Source organism: Poromitra crassiceps, assembly GCF_964638095.1.
Source record: "Poromitra crassiceps genome assembly, chromosome: 20".
NCBI classification, from domain to species: domain Eukaryota; kingdom Metazoa; phylum Chordata; class Actinopteri; order Beryciformes; family Melamphaidae; genus Poromitra; species Poromitra crassiceps.
In genome coordinates, this window is record NC_139637.1 from 8,511,327 (window position 1) to 8,535,014 (window position 23,688).

Consider the following 23,688-nt stretch of genomic DNA (forward strand, 5'->3'; position numbering starts at 1 on the left):
CCACTCATATTCTGGTTTATTTCAAGAAAAACATTTCGGATAGTGGAAATTCTAATTGCCTGGTAACTTTAAAATCTAGCAGCCATATTGGCAGGTGGTGAAAAAAGTTAATTTCAAGCCCTGCAGGGAGAGTGTGGTGACATAGGAGTGAGTGAGAAAAGGATCAAATATTGGTGGTTAAGACTGAATAATGACATCACAACTGTTAATTTAAAATGAGTTATTCCTCTAAACCTGGCTTCAAATGCCCCAATTTTTTCGCGCTGGCGCCGTTCAGCCCTCAGCAAAATCTGGTAGCGAGGACTTTTTTTGTGGCCCTCTCTATCATCAAAGTTGCCCATCCATTACGGCATGACAATATTTGTTCGGCCCCCGGCAACAATCTGGATTTCTCATGTGGCCCCCCATGAAAAATAGTTGCCCACCCCTGACATAAACAATGGGTTGGAGAAGTGATGGCTCATCTAAAACTTGAAAAGTTGAAATACTCAATTCGAGGGTCTGTGCAAAAGTTTTTTAAAGTCTGGCAACCATTTTTAAATTATTTTGAGTCTCAATATGCTACAATAGAGTAAAATGATATTCTGTCTACTTTTTTATGTTTCTATAATAAGGTGGTGATGGGAACTGTGTGAGGTAGTGGTCATCAGTTATACGTATGTTGCTGTTTTGTTTTGTCTTTTATTTTATTTTTGTGTCTCAATGTGGGAAAGGGGGGTTTACGTTTTGTGAGTTTTTTGTCTGTTTGAAAAAATCTATAACAATATTTGAATAAATTCAGAATTTATATAGAAGAATATTTAGAAAATGAATAGTCAGATAGTCAAAGACAATAGTCTGGAAACAAATATTTTCCCATACTCTTCCTTTTTCCATACTTTTCCAGATCTGGAAAATAGTCAAATCAAATTCCATACTTTCGTAGGAACCCTGGGCACAGACAGAGGCAATGTTATAGAGTAAAAAAAAATCTTTATTTTCAGTTCCATTCCCCAGATGTTTCATTGGAAAGGTATAGGCCCTGTGCATGACATTCCCCTCCAGACAACACGGTGGCAGTCTCTCCATTTTAAATGTCCAGTTTCACTCTGCTTTGGCTGCCTTCTTTTTCTTCTTCCTCTTCCTCTTCTTCTTGGCTGGCATACCGACGGCGTGCACTTCAGGTTTGTCCTCCGTCGCCTCCATTTCCTCCTCGCTGGCTGCTGGCTCTCCTGGAGAGGCAGCAGGCTTCTCCTCACAGACAGACGGGCGGCAGGGTGTCTCCTCTGGACCGGGTTCACTGTTAGAGAGCAGAGGGAGGGAAGCAAACATGTTGATGCTGTTGTGTGGAAACCTTGTGAATTCAGTTCAGGTGTTTTAGATGGTTCGGACTAACTTGACTGTTCTTGTGGTCCTCAACCTGGGAGTCTCAGCGAAAATACATTCAAAACATTCCTTTATAGATTACACTCCTGCCTAGATTTCTTTGATGACAGAAAGGTGTCTGGAAGAAGAAATCACACATCCAAAACAAATGACTACTTCTAATTAATTTGCATTATCAGCGGAAGTGTCCAAAATGCAAAAGTCTATTGCATTTGTAAAGTAAGACTTTTAGGTGGAATTGGCTCGAATAGAATAGACAGTTTCCCCTAAAGGTTTTACTGTACAAATTGCACAGGATAAAAAAAATCATGATTTCCACAATAATTTAAATTTTAAATCACTGGACAATATTTACATGATGTGCAGCGCTTGCTCCTGGTCTTCACAGTGTTTCTCCAGCAGAGCCACAAAGAAGCCGTGTGTGAGGGTGGTGCTGGTGCTGGCACGCAGGCACTGGCTGAGCGGCTGCAGGCCACGCTCCGGCCACTGGGCCAGCAGAGGAACCAGCCTGAGGGGAGACATAGACGTCCAATATTTACTGTTCATAATCCAGATCTTCAAACTGCACGTTAGTGCGGTCCCAAACACTGTCCACTTGCAAAAACGGAAACGCTGTAATTGCAATATAAAATGGTTTAAATTTAAAGTATAGACAGCTGCAGCAGGACACCTCTTTACGCTTAGTTCACACAGACAAGCTACGCCTTGCCTTGCCTCAACCCACGCCTACGCCGAGCTGGGCGTGAACCTGTTACACGCTTTTGCGATCACACCGCACGCCTTTTGCACGCCGAACCTGGAGCCGAGTCACAAGCGCCTCTCCTCTCTCCCGACTGTATTTTTTCACGTGTTGCATGGGTAGCCTCTAGGTAAAATAAATCTGATATATTTAATGTTCTATTGATGCTGGATATGTATAACCAGGTCTGACTATAGTCGGACATTTTAGAGAGGTGATCTTGCAAGAATATGTGCTGGCACAACAACATTGTCCATCTTGCTTCTTCGGTCGCTATTCTCTCTCATGAAGATTTGTTTGCCGACAGGGAGAAAGCCCCACGTGATAGCCACCCGTCAATCTCTCTCTCGCTCTCTCTCTCTGCTCAATACTGTTGTAGAAACTCCATTTTATTTTGAAATTCAGTTGACTTTGCCAGTTCCCACGGATATTGTCGCGTTTTTCTTTCATGGCTTGACAGAAAAGCCTGCCTGCACGCGCCTTGTCGGCGTGAAAATAGAACTCTCGCCTATTCGATAAAATCGGCAAGGCACAGGCAAGGCGTGGGTACACGCAGGGTTCACGCTCAGGCGGCCGGTGTACACAGCCTCGTTGACTAAAACGGACGCCTATTTAAAAGCGTGGGTAAAGGCAAGGCGTAGGCAAGGTTTGGGTCGTCGGTGTGAACGAAGCCTTAGCCCGCAGCAGGTGGAGTAGACCTACCTGAAGCCGGGGTTTTGCTGCAGACAGGCGGTGACGACCTCCTCATTCTCCTGGCTGTGGATGGAGCAGGTGGAGTAGACCAGGCGCTGCAGGTGGGGGAAGCGCAGGCCGTGGTTCAGGCAGCGCAGCTGGAAGGAGGCCAGGGAGGCCAGACGAGCTTGCTGCTTCTCCCCGTCAGTGGAGGAGGCGTCGTCACGCAGACACACCATACCTGCAAAATACACACACACACACACACACACACACACACACACACACACACACACACACGCACACACACACACATCATAAGGGAAAATGCACACAATCACTGATGAGGAAACCTTGCGAGGCAGCTGGATTCACGCGAGATCATGATCACACGATCACATGACACACAAACCATCTGGCAGCGTCAGGTTACTGATGAGGTGCAGGCTGACCGAAAGCAATACAAATCTGATCCAGGACTGTTGTAAACGAAACATGGCGTTACTGATCGTGTGTGTTACTGATCATGTGTTACTGATCGTGTGTGTTACTGATCGTGTGTATTACTGATCGTGTGTTATAGCATACTAGATTATTAGTTATTATTATTATTATTATTAGTGTGTTATAGCATACTAGAAATAGAGCACGCTTCCAGTATTTCCAGCGCACGAAGCTCACATGCACACGCTCGCCCACTCAGCTGACAGTGCTCATTTCTACTGTACCTCGTACTTTGCTTCGTGCTCGAGGTCTCGCCTGCTTCGCGCTTCATCGCTGCAGCAGCACCACCACCAACTATGAGATCAAACACTGAATCCTACCTGATCCACTGCAGGAGGGATCCAGCAGGACAAACTCCACGTCTTTATACTGCGGGCTGTCAGGGTCCACCTTCAGGAAGTCCTGGTTGGCCAGCTGCTGACACGTGACCCCCGCCCGCAGCAGGAGGGTGGACATGGTGGACAGACGCTTGGTGTCCAAATCAAAGGCAAACAGCTTCCCCTTGTTCTTCAAGATGGCCGCCAGGTGGCTGGTCTTGTTGCCCGGGGCGGCGCAGGCGTCGATGACGTGGCTGCCGGGCGGCGGGTCGAGGAGGTGGGCAGGGAGGCAGCTGGCTTTGTCCTGCAGGATGATGTGACCCGCCTTGTACAAGAAGTGGTCATGGAAGTCCGTCTTAGGAGCAAAGACCAGCAGGTCCGAGAGGTGCAGATCCCTCACAAAGGATTTCTTCTTCAGGCTCAGGTCCTCCAGCCTCCAGGCCTGTCCCAGGTAGGAGAACCCGTCCCTCTTCAGGTAGTCGACGGCATCGTCCACCGTGGTCTTCAGGGTGTTCACGCGCACATACCTGGCAGAGATATTTAGAGTTTAGTATTCGTCATCAAGTTTTTATTTTGTTTTTTATTTTTGTTTTCAATTCAGTTTAGTTACAGTTAGTTTCCAGAGTGGGTTTGCTTTTTTCTTTTCTTTTTTATAATGGGGTGGTGGGGCTATTTGCCAAGGGCAACAACACTGTGAAATTCACTCAGAGTTATGTAGACATCCCAGTCTCAATAAACATTATGCAGCAATGCCTCCTCATGCTTCTGTTGACAAATTGGTCAAAGACTAAAACTAAAGAAATGTTCTGTATATTTTTTATTTTAGTTAGTTTCTTAAGAACACAATATATTTTCAGTTTGTTTAGCTTCAGTTAAAGGGATAGTTCGGTTTGTTTGAAGTGGGGTCCTATCAGCTAGTTCGATACACTAACTTAATTAGGTACAGTGTTCTGGAGGCTGGGCGCATTGTGGAACGAGACCGCGCCCTCAGCGCAGCACCCAAACCAGCTTTTTCTCTGTAAGTACGGGGGGTCAACAACTAAAACGTAATTTAGCCACCTAAAACAACGCCCACCTAAACAAATCGATATCCGTGTACATGCACGCTCTATTTTGACAATTTTCAGCGCTTTACTTTTCCGCAAAACAGCAGTTTCATTCGGCACTGCTTTTTCTCCCAACCGTACAACCACCGTATTCCTCCGCTAAAAGTCAGCACAGAGCACAGAGCCGCGGTTTACAAAACAGGAAGGCTTAGAAGAGAGACAAAACACTGACTTACTTTAGAGACAACAAGTCACCTGGCCTCTCTGGTCTGGGTCGTTTTCCACAATTTATCCTGGGAATGGTGAAAAAGGTCTGCAGGGCACCCCGGCATTTAGGCAGGAGGCGCATCTCTCTTTCTGCCTGTTCACTCTCTGCAAAAGTTCCTCTTCTGTATTCTCTCTGGTTCATAATTGTATCCTCTTGTCACCAAGGTGAATGGCATATCATCCTCGCTATCAAAATCACTAATATTTTCGTTTGTGTATTCTATTTGTTGTGTCTTCACTAACAAACCGGGAGAAATAAAATACCCCCAAATAACTGCGGAGTAATCCAGGCTTTTAGCGGAGGAATACGGTAGTTGTACGGTTGGGAGAAAAAGCAGTGCCGAATGAAACTGCTGTTTGGCGGAAAAGTAAAGCGCTGAAAATTGTCAAAATAGAGCGTGCATGTACACGGATATCGATTTGTTTAGGTGGGCGTTGTTCTAGGTGGCTAAATTACGTTTTAGTTGTTGACCCCCCGTACTTACAGAGAAAAGGCTGGTTTGGCTGCTGCGCTGAGTGCGCAGTCTCGTTCCACAATGTGCCCAGCCTCCAGAACACTGTACCTAATTAAGTTAGTGTATCGAACTAGCTGATAGGACCCCACTTCAAACAAACCGAACTATCCCTTTAACTCTAATACCCTTGATACCTGGGCAGCTGCTCGGCCTCGGGTGGCTGGACGCCGGTGGCAGGGAGCAGGTCCTGGTTCCTGCTGACCTTGTGTTTGATCTTGATGCGGGCCAGCTCCGCCTGCAGTCTGGACCGGTGCTTCATCATCACGGCCTTCCAGGCGCCGCCGCACTTCAGCCCCCGGCCCAGCAGCAGGTCGTACACCAGCACTTTGGCCAGGCTCATCTTCAGCCGGCTCAGTTTGAGCAGCTTGGTGGACTTGATGATCTCCTGCAGGATGGACGAGTACTTCTGGGTCTCGCACACCAGGGCGAACAGCTGCTTGATGTTCTCAAAGCCGCTGTCGTACACCAGAGTCTTCAGAGCGCCCTGCTTCTGCTCAGCTTTCTCCAGGATCTCGGCAGCTCTCGTGTACAGCGCCATGGCTGAAAACAACTCCTCTGGAAAAGAGTAAAACAATCACTGACAATTCCAGCCCAGGTTGGACCAGTCTAAACCCAGTAGCTTTTGATCTAGATCAGAGGTTTTTAAAGTGAGTGGGAGGCAGGCCTCCCCAGGAGGGCTCCAAGCAGTTTCAGGCGAGACTCTGTGAATGGAAGTGAAAAAATAGTACATTAGTTTTTAAAAGGTTGTCACATAGAATAGACTGAATGAGTGTGATTTGGTTAAAGAGATACCGTAGTTCAGATATACAGTAGTTTTGGGGAATTTGAGAGTTTTTCCCAGAGTCAGATCAAATAAATACCATCAGACAGGCCTTTCTATGTATTTGGTGTCGTCTGATGTATGTTAAACAGTAATATCAAGCTATCTTGTCACAAATGTTGAGTGTCTGGACTCAAATAATCATGATCCCATAGGCATAGGCAATTGAGCGAGGGGGGGGGGGGGGTCCTTTTCCCAACCCTTGTCTGGGGGGCGGCCCACAGTCTCAGACTTTGAAAACCCCTGACCTAGGTTAGAGCATTTGTAAGTACAATAAAATATACTGTCAATGATCTCTAAACCATATGTTTTTGTGTGAGACAACATGAAATGCTCCAAAAATAGAGCATGGTGTTGTTATACGTCGTAGACAAAAGGCTTTCAATATGTAATAATCTTTTCCAGGTATGAAATCCTCTGTTTGATAATTTGAATGTAAAACAAATAGTAAACATACCTCTGTTCTGGTCGCTGTTAGCAAAAGACACTGGTTGTAATATTAATGAGGCTTGACAACGACTTTATATCAGCATAAATTTAGTAGCTACTCGTGCAGTTCAGTATACAGCTCATGCGCGTGATTTCTAACCCCACATAGGATAAGCAATAACCACGCCCTGTGGCGCCGGGATTGGCCAGGAGCAACACTGGAGGGCACGCAGCCCAGCGATTTCATGAACCAACTGAATAGCTCTTGAGAAGACAGCGATATTGAGAGCGGACATTGAAATGAATTATGGTCACCTACCTTCCTTAGCATAGTAATAATAATAATAATAAGCATAATAATTGTAATCTACACAATGTACACAATCTACAAAAACATGCAATAATATAAACGGTGTTGTGTTCACGTTCATAGCTCATATAATATAATGTATCGTTAATTTCAAGCTCAATTCTTACCCAGAGAAAAGGTACAGCACTGAAAATGTAACAAGCAATAGTTTTTTAAACATCTTTATTTTAAAAGATGAAAAACCCCAGGTGCTTTAGTCCCAAGCTTCAATGCTCCTGGCCAATCCCGGCGCCACAGGGCGTGGTTATTGCTTATCCTATGTGGGGTTAGAAATCACGCAGCTCATGCAGTTCAGCCAAAGAACTTTTATGGAAAGAACTGAAAGCTCCATATTGCCCCATTGCAACATCAGCGCCCAGCAGCCTCCGCCATTTTTTATTTTTGGAAGCGTGACAGCGCCAAAAGAACCTCGCACAGGCTCGCAGTGGTCAGCTGCGGTAGCGCGGGCCCCTATAATCAGCCTCTCTAAACAGTAACTCAACGGGAGAACACTCTAAATTTCGTGGATTCACATCTTTTCTGGGCGTACTGCAAATCTTGACTGAAGTGGTGTAGTGCAGGGATGTAAAACAACAACCATATTGTGGAAACTAAGCAAAATGTTTCGTTTTCTTTGTTTAGTTTTTTCAAGATAAATAGCTAATGCGGCTGTCGTCCACTCCGTCAGAAGTGTGTTGCCGTGGTTTTAACCTCGGGTCCTTTGCATTTACTATTTATCTTGAAAAAACTAAAAGAAAAAAACGAAAAATTTTGCTTAGTTTCCACAATATGGTTGTTGTTTTACATCCCTGCACTACACCACTTCAATCAAGATTTACAGTACGCCCAGAAAAGATGTGAATCCACGAAATTTAGAGTGTTCTCCCGTTGAGTTACTGTTTAGAGAGGCTGATTATAGGGGCCCGCGCTACCGCAGCTGACCACTGCGAGGCGCATTCTGTTTCCAAAAATGGCCGGAGTTTCCTCTCTTTCCTTCCATGCTCTTTGGTTCAGCTCAGTATCACGTTCTGTTTGCTTCCGTGTTACGTACAGTGTCATCAACTACGGATACTCATGAGGTACAAAAGCCCATTACATCACACTGGTGATCATCTGCGACTTGGCGACGTTTGACCATTGATGACTACACTCTGTAAAGTTTCAAAATGAGACCACAGCACAAAGGGAGTAGCGTTATAAATCTTTTAGTTAACTTGTAGTTTGCTAGAGGCACATGTCACTTATTCTATCGCCACCGGCTCTCTGATTCTTCCGGTCTCCTTCTACCCACGAAGAAGACAGGCCACTAATATCCCAACAACAAACCGAGAGCGCCGTCTGGTGGAACAACATGAGAACATCACATGCATGTGCTGCTAATCCAGTGTGCTTTGCACCCTCATTCAGGTCTACACGCACTCCTGCCTACCTGAACTCCCTCATTCAGGTCTACACCCCCTCCTGCCTACCTGAACTCCCTCATTCAGGTCTACACCCCCTCCTGCCTACCTGAACTCCCTCATTCAGGTCTACACCCCCCCCCCCCCCACACATTGTAACATAGGAGTGTAAACAGAGCTCTTATTATTGAGTCACTAAAGCTCCTGGTTTAAAAAAAGAGGCAGAGCTTAATCTTAATCTAGGGGGAAATCAGGAGACAGTGATGTCAGGGTGAGCTGAACCTGGAAGCATGGCACAGGGTCAAGGGTCAATTCACTTTCTATTCAGCCAGTTAAGCTGCTGGATTCAATCAACAAACTGAGAACAAAATCTTGAAAAAGGTTCATACATGCTGTGTTGAAAGAAATCAATGAGAATCAAGACTCTATGACTGACCAATGGACAGAAGCTTGACTTCACTGGTTGAAATGAATTTGAGCCAAACCATGCACACAACTCATTTGATATTTGATAAACAATTTGTTTCTACCTGTTGCTCTCTTGCATTTTGCAATTTGATCCTTCTTTAATCTGTTTTCAATTCATTCCTGTTAGCTTACTTGTTTTATTCCCTGTCAAACACTTAATAACTCTACCTGCAAAAGTGCTAAAGAAATAAAACATAATTATTAATGTATTTATATTATTGCCAAACACCACTGTCTTTCTCACTAAGCATGCGGTGTACGCCCATGTGTTACTTCTTCAGATGATATATTTGACATGACATGATATGACTGAGGGAAGGCAGAAAGCAGCTTGATTAGTTGATGCAGTCGTAGCACTTCATTGCTACTGTGCAGCCTTTTTGCACTAACTTATCAACTGAACACTCAGCACTTTGTATTGTTTTGATAACTTTGAATCATGCAGGGAAGTTTTGCTGATCGTGGCTCTTTAACAGCAACACTCTTCATATTCCTCGTCTGCTGACTTGCTTTGTGTTGAGTGTGAAGTCTTCAAACTAAATAATCAATTATAGATTTATTGGTTCAAATTAGACCTTTGCAGCTCGGACTCAGCAGGGAAATAAAACAGAATATGAGCACATCAAATATGAAATAAAAATAAAGTGTCCTCAGTTGTCAGCAGCAGAGGGAGCCAGAGAGCTGTTGAAGAAGATGAGAGACTGTGATGCTGACAGACAGACATCACATAACTACACATTTACTCATTTACTGTGTAGTCATGTTTTGTTATTTTAGTTTCCCTAATTAAGGTTTCTCTTTTAATTTAATTTAATCCAGAGCAGTGGTTCTCAATGTGAGGTCCGGGGGGACCACCAGGGGTCTTTGAGGAGGTTCAAGGTGGTCCCAAGCAAACTGATGAATTGTTAAATAAATTAAATATCCAAGAAGTGAACACAAATAGATGTAGAAAGAATGAGTTTATCTGTTATCTCTACAATACAGACACACGTACATCAATGTGTCCAGAGAAACAACTGACTAGATAATTATACAAAACCAAGATGCAGGAAACTAGATTACAACTAGGTTTAGTTTACCACGCCCATTGTTATTGTCACATGACCCCACAGCTTCACTTCTCCCTCCCTAGAGAGCTCTCACACACGCACGCACGCACGCACGCACGCACGCACGCACGCACGCACGCACGCACGCACGCACGCACGCACGCACGCACGCACGCACGCACGCACGCACACACACACACACACACACACACACACACACACACACACACACACACACACACACACACACACACACACACACACACACACACACACACACACACACACACACACACACACACACACACACACACAGTTTAAACTGCCGAGTGTGGGAAAAAAACAGAGTGGATGGACCAAACCACTTTGGCGCACATTGCGGGGGTGGGGGGTGTCAACAGCCTATCAGAATGCGGTTTGTGTGGTGGCCACGTGGGTCACTTGTAAATCTGACCAATCAACAACCACACACGTGAATATCAAGCGCTAGACAGAAGAATGGACGCATTGCAAAACGTTGTAAAATGTGTCTCTAATCTTGATATGAAACAGTTTGAGATGAGGTGTAGAGGCTCTGCTGTGCTGTGGCAACATGTTGGAAGTTAACTGAAATCATTTGACTCCTCAAATCATCAAACTCACAGTTTTTACCACAACAATCAGCAAATGAATCAGGATGATTTCAGCCACAGCTGCACACACACACACACACACACACAAACGAGCGCGCGTAGACACACACACGCACGCGCGCACACACACACACACACACACACACACGTTTTGTATTAAATAATAGTGAAATAAAGCAGAATGGGTCAGATTTGTTTAATAGCAGATGTTGATACTTATATGCACACTACACACTCATCTCTTCATGACCTCATATCAACAAGATATGATTTGATTTGAGGAACATTGTAATCACATGTTAAGTCAAAGTTATATAAAAAGTATAGAATCAAATGTTTGAAACCAACACGATCAAACAATGTGAATTTAACCTTAAATTGTTGGAAACATGAGAGATGTTTAGTTTGGTGACATGAATAAAATACAAACATAACAAAGGTCCAAAAGAAAGAGATTTTAACCTGTCAATCATCAACAACAGACTGTGTGTGTGTGTGTGTGTGTGTGTGTGTGAGAGATCCTGTACAGAGTGAAGCATCATGTCAGCTGTGTTTGGTAACAGTGTGTTTCTCTCTCACTCCTCTAACTAACACAGAGACACTGAGTCACGATAAGACCAGACACTAAACCCAGGGTACAGAGGTTCAGTGAAGGTGCAGTTGAACGTGTGGAGATGAATCAGTTTGTCAGAGGAAACGTTGTAGAAGGACAGAGAGCCAGCAGGACAGTCAAGATACACTGCGACTCTGTTAGAGCGAGAGGAGGGGAGAGGTATGACTGTGTCTCTGTTATTGTGCCAGGCAGTGTAACCAGCATCAGAGCAGCTCAGACTCCAGGACTTTTCATTCATTCCAAGCCTGCTGTCAGCACCCTCTCCTCTCCTGCTGATTCCTCTGTAAGTCACTCCTATAAGAACCCTTCCTTTCCTCTTCACCTCCCAGTAACAGCGACTAGTCAAACCATCTCTACACAGCAGCTGAGCCCAGCTGCCAAATCTCTCTGGGTGATCAGGATATGGCTGCTTCTCTTCCACCCTCGTCACCTCTCTGTTGTCTTCAGACAGGAGGAGGAATCTGTATGCTGTGTTTGGGTCCAGTGTGAGTTCACAGGCATCTGATGAGAGAACAAGACTCAATACAGAAACTCTTTTGATTCTAATAGAGCTGTTTATTATCTGTTGATTTATGAACACTTTGACCTTTAATTTCTTCACACTTTCATGGTGACACATTCTATCAGCCATCATCTTCATTCACAGCAGGACTGAATGAAGAGATGTCACAAGCTGCTGTGAGGGACTTTCCATGTCAGCAGTTGACTGTTTAATACTTTATTTAGCTGAAACAAAGGAGGCTATTCTGATGTCTCTGTCAAAGCATAACACTGCTTTTAACACCATTGATATCATTTATATAGTCAAACATGTTCAAGTCCAAACTCTACTTCAATCTGCCTTTTCTCATGTTGATACCAGAGTAGGACACACACACACACCACACACACACACACACACACACACACCACACACACACCCCCCCCCACACACACACACCACACACACACACACACACACACACACACACACACCACACGCACACACACACACCACACCACACACACACACCCCACACACACAGACACACACACACACACACACACCTCACCCCCCCCACACACACCTCACCTCACCCCCCACATACACAGACACCTCACCTCACCCCACACACCCCCCCCCACATACACACACACACCTCACCCCCCCACATACACAGACACCTCACCTCACCCCCCCCACACACAGACACCTCACCCCCCCCCCCCCACATATACACACACACACACACACACACACACACACACACACACTCACATTTAAATGATTTATTTATGTCCACATAGATACAGAGTACAAAGGACATAAACACTAGTAATGCAATCAGATGTTGGGAGTTGGTCAGATACAAGAGTGCCTAATTGGCGACCACAATAATGCATACAAAGAAGAGATAATACCGCACAGGGTGATGACAAAGGCAGATTGACATACAGTTATACTGTAATACAAGATAAGGGACAGCATCCAATTTCATGGGTACAAAAAGCAGCGCCTTCTCCATATTGAGCGACTGCCAATAATAGCAGATACTGAACAATACCTTGCTAACTGTTTGGCCCTTCTCTTAGGTAGACCAGCCATCTGAAGGCCTCTCACAACCAGCTTATGGACATGACCCAGGCTACCAAATATGACACACACACACACACACACACACACACACACACACACACACACACACACACACACACACACACACACACACACACCTCACCTCACCCCCCACACACACAGACACCTCACCCCCCCCCCCCACATACACACACACACACACACCTCACCTCACCCCCCACATACACAGACACCTCACCTCACCCCCACACACACACCTCAGCCCCCCCCCACATACACAGACACCTCACCCCCCCCCCCACACACACACCTCACCCCCCCCACATACACACACACCTCAGCCCCCCCCACATACACACACACCTCAGCCCCCCCCACATACACACACACCTCACCTCCCCACATACACAGACACCTCACCTCCCCACACATACACAGACACCTCACCCCCCACACACATACACACACACCTCACCCCCCACACACATACACAGACACCTCACCTCCCCACACACACACAGACACCTCACCCCCCACACACATACACAGACACCTCACCCCCCCACACACATATACAGACACCTCACCTCCCCACACATACACAGACACCTCACCCCCCACACACATACACACACACCTCACCCCCCACACACATACACAGACACCTCACCTCCCCACACACACACAGACACCTCACCCCCCACACACATACACACACACCTCACCCCCCACACACATACACAGACACCTCACCTCCCCACACACACACAGACACCTCACCCCCCACACACATACACAGACACCTCACCCCCCCACACACACACAGACACCTCACGCCCCCCCACACACACACAGACACCTCACCCCCCCCACATACACACACACCTCACCTCACCCCCCCCACATACACACACACAGACACCTCACCCCCCCCCCCCCCCACACACCTCACCCCCCCACATACACGTCACCTCCCCCCCCCCACACACACATACACCTCACCTCATCCCCCCCCCCACACACACACACACACCTCACCCCCCCCCACATACACACACACCTCACCTCACCCCCCCCCCCCACACACACCTCACCCCCCACACACACAGACACCTCACCCCCCCCACATACACAGACACCTTATCAGAGTTATAAATGACATCCGAATGAACACTGATTCAGGTAAAATCTCAATCTTAGTGTTACTAGACCTCAGCGCTGCCTTTGATACGGTTGACCACGAAATTCTATTGGACAGACTGGAAAACTGGGTCGGGCTTTCCGGCACGGTCCTAGAGTGGTTCAGATCTTATCTGCAAGACAGGAACTACTTTGTCTCCATTGGCAACTACACATCTGACCAAACCAAAATGACATGTGGGGTACCCCAAGGATCAATTTTAGGTCCTGTCCTGTTTAACCTTTATATGCTCTCTCTGGACCTAATTATGCAAAAAAACAAAATAGCTTATCATAGCTATGCAGATGACACCCAACTCTACATAGCCCTCTCATCGGATGACTATGCCCCCATAGAGACACTGTGTCAGTGCCTTGCGCAAATTAATGATTGGATGTGCCAGAATTTTCTCCAACTTAATAAAGACAAAACAGAGATAATTGTCTTCGGCAAAAAAGAAGATAGGCTCAAAGTTACTGCTCACCTCGAATCCCTATCTTTGAAGCCAAAGGACCAGGTAAAAAATCTTGGCATTATTATTGCCTCTGATCTAAATTTCAACTCCCACATCAAGCTTATAAGAAAATCTGCCTTCTATCATCTAAAAAATATAGCAAGGATTAGAGGCTATATGTCCAAACAAGATCTTGAAAAACTAATTCATGCTTTCATTTCTAGCAGGCTAGACTACTGCAACAGTCTTTTTCAATGGTCTCCCCAAAAAAGCTATTAAACAACTACAGCTCATTCAGAATGCGGCTGCTAGAGTTCTAACAAGAACCAAGAAAGCTGAACACATTACACCAGTTCTCAAATCCCTGCATTGGCTGCCAGTACATCTTAGAATAGACTTTAAAATTCTGCTAATAGTTTACAAATCTCTCAACGGGTCAGGCCCACACTACATCTCTGAAATGCTTCTACACTATGAACCATCCAGATCCCTGAGATCTTCAGGCACTGGTCTACTAATTGTCCCGAGGACCAAATCAAAACATGGTGAAGCCGCGTTCTCCCACTATGCCTCTCATAACTGGAACAAACTCCCTGAACACATTAGATCTGCCCCTACTCTGCCTATTTTTAAATCCAAGCTAAAGACCTTTATGTTTACTCTTGCTTTTAACTGCTACTAAACTACTGCCTCTCTCGGCCTGTAATAAAAAAAAAAAAAAATCCTGTACATTTCCAACAAATGGACTGTACATGTAATAATAATACTGAAGAATGCCTTGTAACTTATTTAAAACAGAAATAATGTTTCATGTTTGTTAATTTGAGTACATATTTGAACTAAAACTGTCGGCTGTGTTTTTTATGTGTTTTTTATATGTGCATTGCTTTGCTGCTTGTTTTTTCGTTTTTTTTTTTTTTTTTTGTAAAGCACCTTGAATTGCCTTTGTGTATGAAAGGTGCTATATAAATAAAATTTGACTTGACTTGACCTCACCCCCCCCCACACACACACACACAGACACCTCACCCCCTCCCCCACACACACACAGACACCTCACCCCCCCCCCACATACACAGACACCTCACCTCACCCCCCCCCCCCCCACACACACACACACATGCCTCACCCCCCCCCCCACATACACCTCACCTCACCCCCCCGCACACACACACACACAGACACCTCACCCCCCCCCCCCACATACACAGACACCTCACCCCCCCACACACACAAGGGTCTTTCACACCGGCCATGAAAGCCGAAAAATGCGCGGAAATTAGTATTCGCGGCTCCGATGTGAAAGGCACGAACGCGCGTTGGTGGGTAATTCTTGTACGCCTTTTGTCCCGGCACCAAAGGTTGTCACATCGCCGTATTGGCGGACAACCCGCCTCCACTTGAAAGGTCGTTGCAGCGAGCCGGAAAAGGTGCGAATGGTCAGCTCATTCATAAAAAAATTACAGGGGAAATCACCTCATGTATCAAGAAAGTGACGAGCGAAAGTAAAAAAAGTAGACTGATAGACAGACCTATCTCCACACACCACACTGTGCGAGGCAGCGCTTCATACGAATCGCTCATAAGATCGTGGTGTTTTTGCAATGTCAGCGTAGGTAATTATTATGTATATTAACTTTATTACAACTTTGGCATGACAATATCTGCTGCTTTACCTTAACACAGTGTGAGTGTTACAGTTACAACAGCCAACTAGTCCGCTGCTCTCGCTTCAGGCAGCCTCGCACTGTCCCCCTGTCTAGTGCAGGCTGCGGCTGAACAGAAAGCACTGAGGTGAGGTGTCAAGATTTCATCTCTGAGCTCTCTGATAGGCTATTGCTTGATGTGTAACCAATCAGATAGCGCTGTGGGCGGGACATTGCTCCAGACACAGAACTACAGTAGGAGGGGATTCTTCCAGGTGCAGCAGCCGCAAATTAGCGCATTTTTTTATTAAGTTATGATATCGGCAAACAGCCAATGAAAATGCCGATACAGATCGGAGGAGGAAAGTCTGTTGTTGAATTGAATTCGTTCATCATACAGTAGCCTAGGCTACACTAACCTATGAAAATATTAATTTGGGCTAGGAGGAGCTGGAAATCCCTCTGCTCGCCTTTCAATGCGGGAGCGGGGGATTTCACCTGAAAGTACAGAGCAGCACGGTAATGTGGCCGTGCTGCTTGGCTCGTGTGAAAGCAATTTCTGTGGCGAGGCGGCTGGCTTTACGGGACTCCTAAACGGCTATTTTTCCGCGATCTGTGTATGAAAGAGCCTACAGACACCTCACCCCCCCCCCCCCACACACATACACAGACACCTCACCCCACACACTCACATCACCCCCCCCCCCCACACACACACACACACACACAGACAGCTCACCCCCCCCCCCACACACACAGACACCTCACCTCACCCCCCCCCCACACACACAGCTCACCCCCCCCACACACCTCATCCCCCCCCCACACACAGACAGCTCACCCCCCACACACACACAGACAGCTCACCCCCCCACACACAGACACCTCACCCCCCCCCCCCCCCACACACACACACAGACAGCTCACCCCCCCACACACACACACATCACCCCCCACACACAGACAGCTCACCCCCCCCCACACACGCACAGACACCTCACCCCCCCACACACACCTCACCCCCCCACACACACCTCACCCCCCTACACACACACCTTACGTCAAGTTTCATGCTATTCGGCATAGCACCACCTACTGGCAAACACAGAAAGCGCTTTATCTCGATAACCGTTAGCCCGATCAACTTCAAACTTGGGGAAAGCGCTTAGACCAGGGGTGGGCAACATGTTTTTCCTGAGGGCCATACTGGCTTACATCAAGTAAGTGAAGGGCCACACATTGGAGATCATACCTGCCAACACTCCTGATTTTCACAGCAGTCTCCCTATTTTTAACCCTCTCTCCTGTTGTGATTGGTAATTTCTTGTTAATCTCCTGATATAATAGTGATACAAATCCAATGGCTGTAGCAGATGAGATTTATTTCATTTCAAATTTTTATTAGGATTAACCCCTTGAGATGTATCATCTCGTTTTCGAGAGGGTCGAGAGGAATTATTAACATCATTCTGCCTTTTATTGAGTTTTTGGGGGTCGTTTTGTTTTTCCTTGAGTCCGGCCCTGGGGCCCCAGGCCCGCTAGAAATGAAATGTTATAACAGAAGTGGAGTATTGGCCAGAATGACATGAACATTTGGACACTTATTCAGCGGGTATCCTACATGTTGCGTTCAGGTGCACTGAAAAAAAAAAAAAAAGAAAAAAAGAAAAAAAGAAAAATGCAATTCCATCGTGGGCCACACCGCATGCGTGGGCCGTATTTTGCCCATGTGTGGCTTAGGGGGACCTGATAGAGTGCAGTGCTGAATTTCGTGCAATTGGCATAGCGCCACCCACTGGCAACACAAATTTTGTTTATCTCGAGAACCATTCGGCGGATCGACTTCACACTCGGGGAATGCGCTGAGGGGGACCTCATGGATTTCAGTGCCGGATTTCATGCAATTCAGCATAATGCCACCTACCGATACCTTACACACACACACACACACACATACACACACACACACACACACACAAAAACACACACACACACACACACGCACGCACGCACGCACGCACGCACACACACACACACACACACACACACACACACACACACACACACACACACACACACACACACACACACACAGCATAATACCAGCAAACTAGATTTGAAGGCCGCATAGCAGCCTGATAATCAAGTATGTTATATATCCTATAATAAAATTGCCTGGATGGATGGGCGGGCGTGTGGTGTCTGTCAGTCACGATTTGATTTAGTTTTGTGTCACCAAACTTTGGTGACGTTCAGTTCCAAAAAAATACCCTTAGACCTCAGGGTGTTAACTCATTCACCGCCAAAGACGTCTTTGACGTCTTATCAGAAATAGCCATCCACGCCAAAGACGTGTTTGACGTGTTTTTGTTTTTATTACTGCAGGGCGTAGTTCAAACACTTCCTCAGCCTGTGACATAGTATCAGGTCCCTAGCATCTAAGACAACACGTGAACAAACACATACCACAGCTGTTGTTTTGAAATTGAGCAAGAGGAAAAGCAGAAAACGGATAAACGCTTCCTTGTGCACTATGTGCAGACAGGAGAAACGCCATTGAAACGCCCCTCGCGCGCTGCAGGAGCTGGTCGCTTTCCTGTGTGCCAGCCGGAGAAAACGGGAGAAAGTACTGTAATCCAGAGATGCGTTTGATCATCGGAGGAATGAGGAAATGATCGATCAGAGGGGCGGTGAGGACGTGTTGAATAGCCGAGGGGAAAACGGGAACGATCACATAGCAGGGAGGATACTAGGACAGGGAGACATGGACGAGGACGGAGGCAGAAGCGGCAGTCACAGCAGCCCGCTGTCTGTTCTCAAGAGCTATTCAGTTGGTTCATGAAATCGCTGGGCTGCGTGCCCTCCAGTGTTGCTCCTGGCCAATCCCGGCGCCACAGGGCGTGGTTATTGCTTATCCTATGTGGGGTTAGAAATCACGCAACGAAGGGGGATCGTGTGTGTGTGTGTGTGTGTGTGTGTGTGTGTGTGTGTGTGTGTGTGTCTGTCTGTCGGTGTGTCTGTCTGTCTGTCTGTCTGTCTGTCTGTCTGTCTGTCTGTCTGCACACTCACTCACACTGCTGTATTGTTGAATGTAAAAAAAAGCACTTCATGTGTATATATATATATATATATATATATTTTTTTTTTTTTTTTTTTTTCATTTGTGTCATAACGAATAGTATTTACATGTCTGATGTCAATACAGTTCAAAATAAAAGAATTGAGAGCGAGTTCTGCTTGAGAATGTGTATTTTACAGAAATTGCATTTTCTCCTGTTTGTCATCTCAGAGAGACCTTTTGGGTGAAAACAGGGTGTATATAAATGGATATAAGTAGAGTACAGAACATGCTAAAAGCTTACTTTTTTTTTCCTGGTGAACCCAGAGACGTACATCTTCATTTTGAGGTATTGCAAATCACTCTGGTGCTAATAGATAATTTACTGTGGGTCTTGAAAGATGACCAACAATTATGAAAATCTTTGGCCTGTGCTAAATATTGGCAGTCCTAAACTGGCCATGAATGAGTTAATATCCCTATACTATTCCTATAGGGGTTGACAGTGTGTCTGTGACCTGAGGGTGTTAATATCTATAATATTCCTATAGGGGTTGACAGTGTGTCTGTGGTGCTTAAACCCAAACCCGTTCGGAGCCCAAGTGGCGCGTGGGTCGGAGTCCGTTTCAGACTGAAAACATAACTTGTCTGAGATGACAGGTTGAGAGGCGGGTCCTAGTAGCATGTCAATGATTTTATTTGACAATTCTGGGGACTGGATTGGGCTTTGGCCAATCCTGGTGTGTTCCACCCCCAAATCGAGTGGGATTCAGCGTGTGGTGGCGCTCAGAACATACAGACAGACAGTCATGCATTTATTAGGGAGATACACACTTACACTTCCTCACTCCTGGTTTCAACCTCTGGACTCCAGCATGCTCCACACTGTGGGGCAAACAAAGTCAGACCAGAGTATTCTATTTGAGGACAGAAACAAAACCTTCCCTATGAAGGGTTTTCCATATAATAGGGACCGTTTGTTGTTTATGGAAGGGGTCACTGGAGGAAATAGGGGAGGGTGATGCTTTTTAAATATATACCTGAGAGAGTCCAGTCTCCAGTGTGGATCCTCCAGTCCAGCAGAGAGCAGCTCCACTCCTGGGCCTCCTGGATGATTGTAGCTCAGGTCCAGCTCTCTCAGGTGGGAGGGGTTGGAGCTCAGAGCTGAGGCCAGAGAAGCACAGCCTTCCTCTGTAAGCAGACAGCCTGACAAACTGCGCGCGCGCGCGCGCGCGCACACACACACACACACACACACACACACACACACACACACACACACACACACACACACACACACACACACACACACACACACAATTAATCCATGTCAGACTTGATTAGTAGCCTACTGTGAAATTAGTTGTGATAATGCAGTCAAATTCTAGCAAAACGGTTACTGCCTCATACAGTTGGCTGGTCAGCTCTGTGGTTATGTGCTGCAGTTTGAGAGTTCTCTACTCACTGTCTGACAGAATATTAGAAGTCCTTTCTACTTTTTCAGGTTTCAACAACTGAGACAGCACAGAGAGGAAAGAATGAAATGCCCTCATGGAAAGTCATTCAGAGGGGCTATTAAGGGCAAAATGTTGGTATCACACCTGGTTTAAAAAATACATGGACAGAGAAAATCACCCACAGGTGTTTGTCTGCTGATAGTAATCTGTATGTAAAGCAGGATGTAAATGATAGTAATCTGTATGTAAAGCAGGATGTAAATTATAGTAATCTGTATGTAAAGCAGGATGTAAATGGCCATCTGTTGATCAGGTTAAAGAACAACAACAATGCTGGCAGTTGTTGGGGAATGTTTGATTGGTGTGCTATGGGATAAAGCAGGGATACTAAGACTGATAGGTAAGACTGAGTTACTCTTCCTCCCAGGGAAAGACTGCCCTCTAGCAGATCTCTCCATCTCCATTGACAATACCACTGTACTTCCATCCCAAGCAGCTTCGCTTCGCTTCGGACGGTTTACGCCTCCACGTCGTCCAATAATTTCTGATAATGGACACCTCGTTGTGCATTAACCCTTACATAATCAGAATGAGAATGCAAACCCAATATCCAGTGTATTGGAGGTACTGTACAGCAAAAGGTAGAAATTCAGTTTCTTCAATTCAGTTCAGTTCTCAAATCTGGTCAGAGTAAACCCTCTTCCCAAACAAATCAATAAAGGATCTCTCTCCAAAAGAAAATTAACCTACTTATCCTGTGTGCACAAAGCCGACATGTTTGGTTACATTTATATCAATATAAATTAAGTAGGCTACATATAGTAAGTGCCTGGGTGGCAAGCAGACTGCAATACTTGACAATTTAGCTGGAGCTCAGTCAAACTTTATTTAATGAATGAATGAAACCTTTATTGCCCCTCAGGGAATTTGTTATGCACAGGGAGAGCCCAAAAAGAACACAGGCACACATAAAGCACAACATATAAAAATAAAAATATATAAGCATAAAATACATACATCATAAAAAAGCATAAAATTGCATGATCAATAAGGCACAAGGTGCAAGGTGCAAATTCAAAGTGCTAAGAAATCAAGCTATGAGCTAAAGCTTGTTAAGCAGCTGAATGCTGCGTGGGACGAAGGATGTAATGCCTCGTTTAGTTTTCATCCTGGGCATACAGTACCTTTGCCCTGAAGGCAAGAGTGCATACTCAGACCATAGGGGGTGCAGTGGATCACCTATGATATTTTCCGCCAATTTCCTGGTGTTCTGATCTGACATGATGGTAATATTGCACATTGGTTCACCAGTTATCTTACCTCCTAGTTTAGCGACCCTGTCTAATTTACTCTTGTTCTGCACACTTAGTGCTCCTCCCCAACACTGAATACAGAAAGTCAGAACACTCTGGATGCAGGTCTTATATAACAGTATCTGCAAGGTTCTGTCCACTTTAAAACTTCTAAGTTTCCTTAGGAAGTAGAGACGTTGTTGGGCCTTTGCAGACCTGGCATTGGTGTTGGCAGGTGCCCAGGTATTTGTACTCCTGTACTATTTCAATTGGTAAATTATTTATAGACACGGGGGACAGAGAAACCGGGTTTCGTCTAAAATCAAAGACCATTTCTTTGGTCTTTTTTGTGTTTAAAATCAGTGAGTTATCTGAGCACCAGTTATAGAAGTGGTCAATCACAGCTCTATAACTGGTCTCGTCGTCGTTCAAAAGGCCGATCAGGGCTACATCATCTGCAAATTTAATCATTGTACAATAGTCCAGGGGCCGGCCTTAGTTAAGACCATGGACTTACGCCTGTTGCACCAACACGGCTTATGTCTGGTCTTAACTATGCTGGTCGTAGCAATGCGCGTCCATGTGAATTGCCAGGGAATGCACCCTGATTGGATGATGTTGCAAAAAATGTGCCTCGCGACCTGCTTGGAGCACTGAGCCACTACGCTCTCTCAGCCACTACTGTAAAACACCCTCCCTCCTCCCACCCTCCCTCGCTCCGGGGGAAAAATGGCGGCGATTGAGCCAGAAAGACAGTCTGAATGAAATTGAATGTAACGTTCCCAATTCTATGTATTAACTTCTAAAAAACTAACGGCAACATTTTGGAAGGCTAAGCCACACAACTAGTTAGTTATAATCTAACGGCGAACTGGCGGTGTTACGACGATGACGGTCAAAAAGGTCTCCGCAGAGATCTCTGTTACAGGCAGGCTCTACGCCTCCTCCTGACCAGGCGTAGGAGTTACGCCTGGGCGTAGTGAAAATAAGGCTTAAGCCGTCTTGGTGCAACCGGCGTAGCTGTTAGGTCGTAAAGTTACGACCAACTTAGCTTAAGACCAGTGTAAGACCAGTTGGTGCAACCGGCCCCAGATGACTAATTAAGTCGTTAATGTACAGTATGAACAATAGAGGCGCAAGGACGCAACCTTGTGGCACCCCGGTGTAAGTGCGGATGACAGATGATTGTCCTCCATGGACGTGGACATACTGTTGCCTCTCAGTAAGGAAGTTGTATATCCACCTTATGAGGATGTGATTCACACCCATGCTGCCCAGCTTCTCTGCCAGTCTGTCTACCTGGACAGTGTTGAAGGCAGATGAGAAATCGGCAAACAGTACGCGCACATACGACGACGGGGTTTCCAGATGTTTATAGACTTGGTTCAGAAGTGTTACTGTAGCGTCCTCCACGCCCCTCTTTGCTCTGTATGCGAATTGTAGAGCGTCCATGTGAACACTAGTTTCAGCTTTTAAGTGAGATAAAACGATTCGCTCGAAGCATTTCATTACTACTGGGGTCAGAGCTATCGGTCTAAAATCATTTAATTCAGTGGGCTTTGATTTTTTAGGCAGTGGGATTATTTTTGATGTTTTCCATGACCTTGGAATGACTTGGGAGTCCAGTGAAGCCTGAAAGAGTCTGGTGAATACAGGGCTTAACTGTTCACAACACTTCTGCAGTGTTAACAGAAGGGATGAGGAAGCGCTGCGTGGGTCCTTAGTAAAATCACTGAAACAGGTGCTCTTTGGTGAGGGTGGAGAGAAGCATGAGAAAAAGTTCAAGTTGGATCCTTGTAAAAGACAAAAAATGGAGTAGAGTACAGGAAAAACTTAAAGT

At 45.8% G+C, this 23,688-nt stretch overlaps 2 protein-coding genes across 2 annotated transcripts; both read right to left on the minus strand.

Moving 5' to 3' along the window:
* Positions 1 to 938: 938 nt before the first annotated feature.
* Positions 939 to 5,963, minus strand: LOC310795168 (28S rRNA (cytosine-C(5))-methyltransferase-like; the record flags this gene model as incomplete). The annotated part of the gene is made up of 5 exons (XM_083657218.1): positions 939 to 1,279; positions 1,721 to 1,873; positions 2,807 to 3,017; positions 3,601 to 4,124; positions 5,560 to 5,963. The coding sequence occupies 5 exons, from the start codon at positions 5,961 to 5,963 to the stop codon at positions 1,084 to 1,086; spliced, it is 1,488 nt and encodes a 495-aa protein (XP_083513344.1). The 3' UTR covers positions 939 to 1,083.
* Positions 5,964 to 11,041: 5,078 nt separating this feature from the next.
* LOC310794829 (stonustoxin subunit beta-like) lies at positions 11,042 to 23,117 on the minus strand (the record flags this gene model as incomplete). Its single annotated transcript, XM_083656882.1, has 4 exons — positions 11,042 to 11,686; positions 19,938 to 19,984; positions 20,140 to 20,263; positions 22,997 to 23,117. The coding sequence occupies 4 exons, from the start codon at positions 23,115 to 23,117 to the stop codon at positions 11,160 to 11,162; spliced, it is 819 nt and encodes a 272-aa protein (XP_083513008.1). The 3' UTR covers positions 11,042 to 11,159.
* Positions 23,118 to 23,688: the final 571 nt, after the last annotated feature.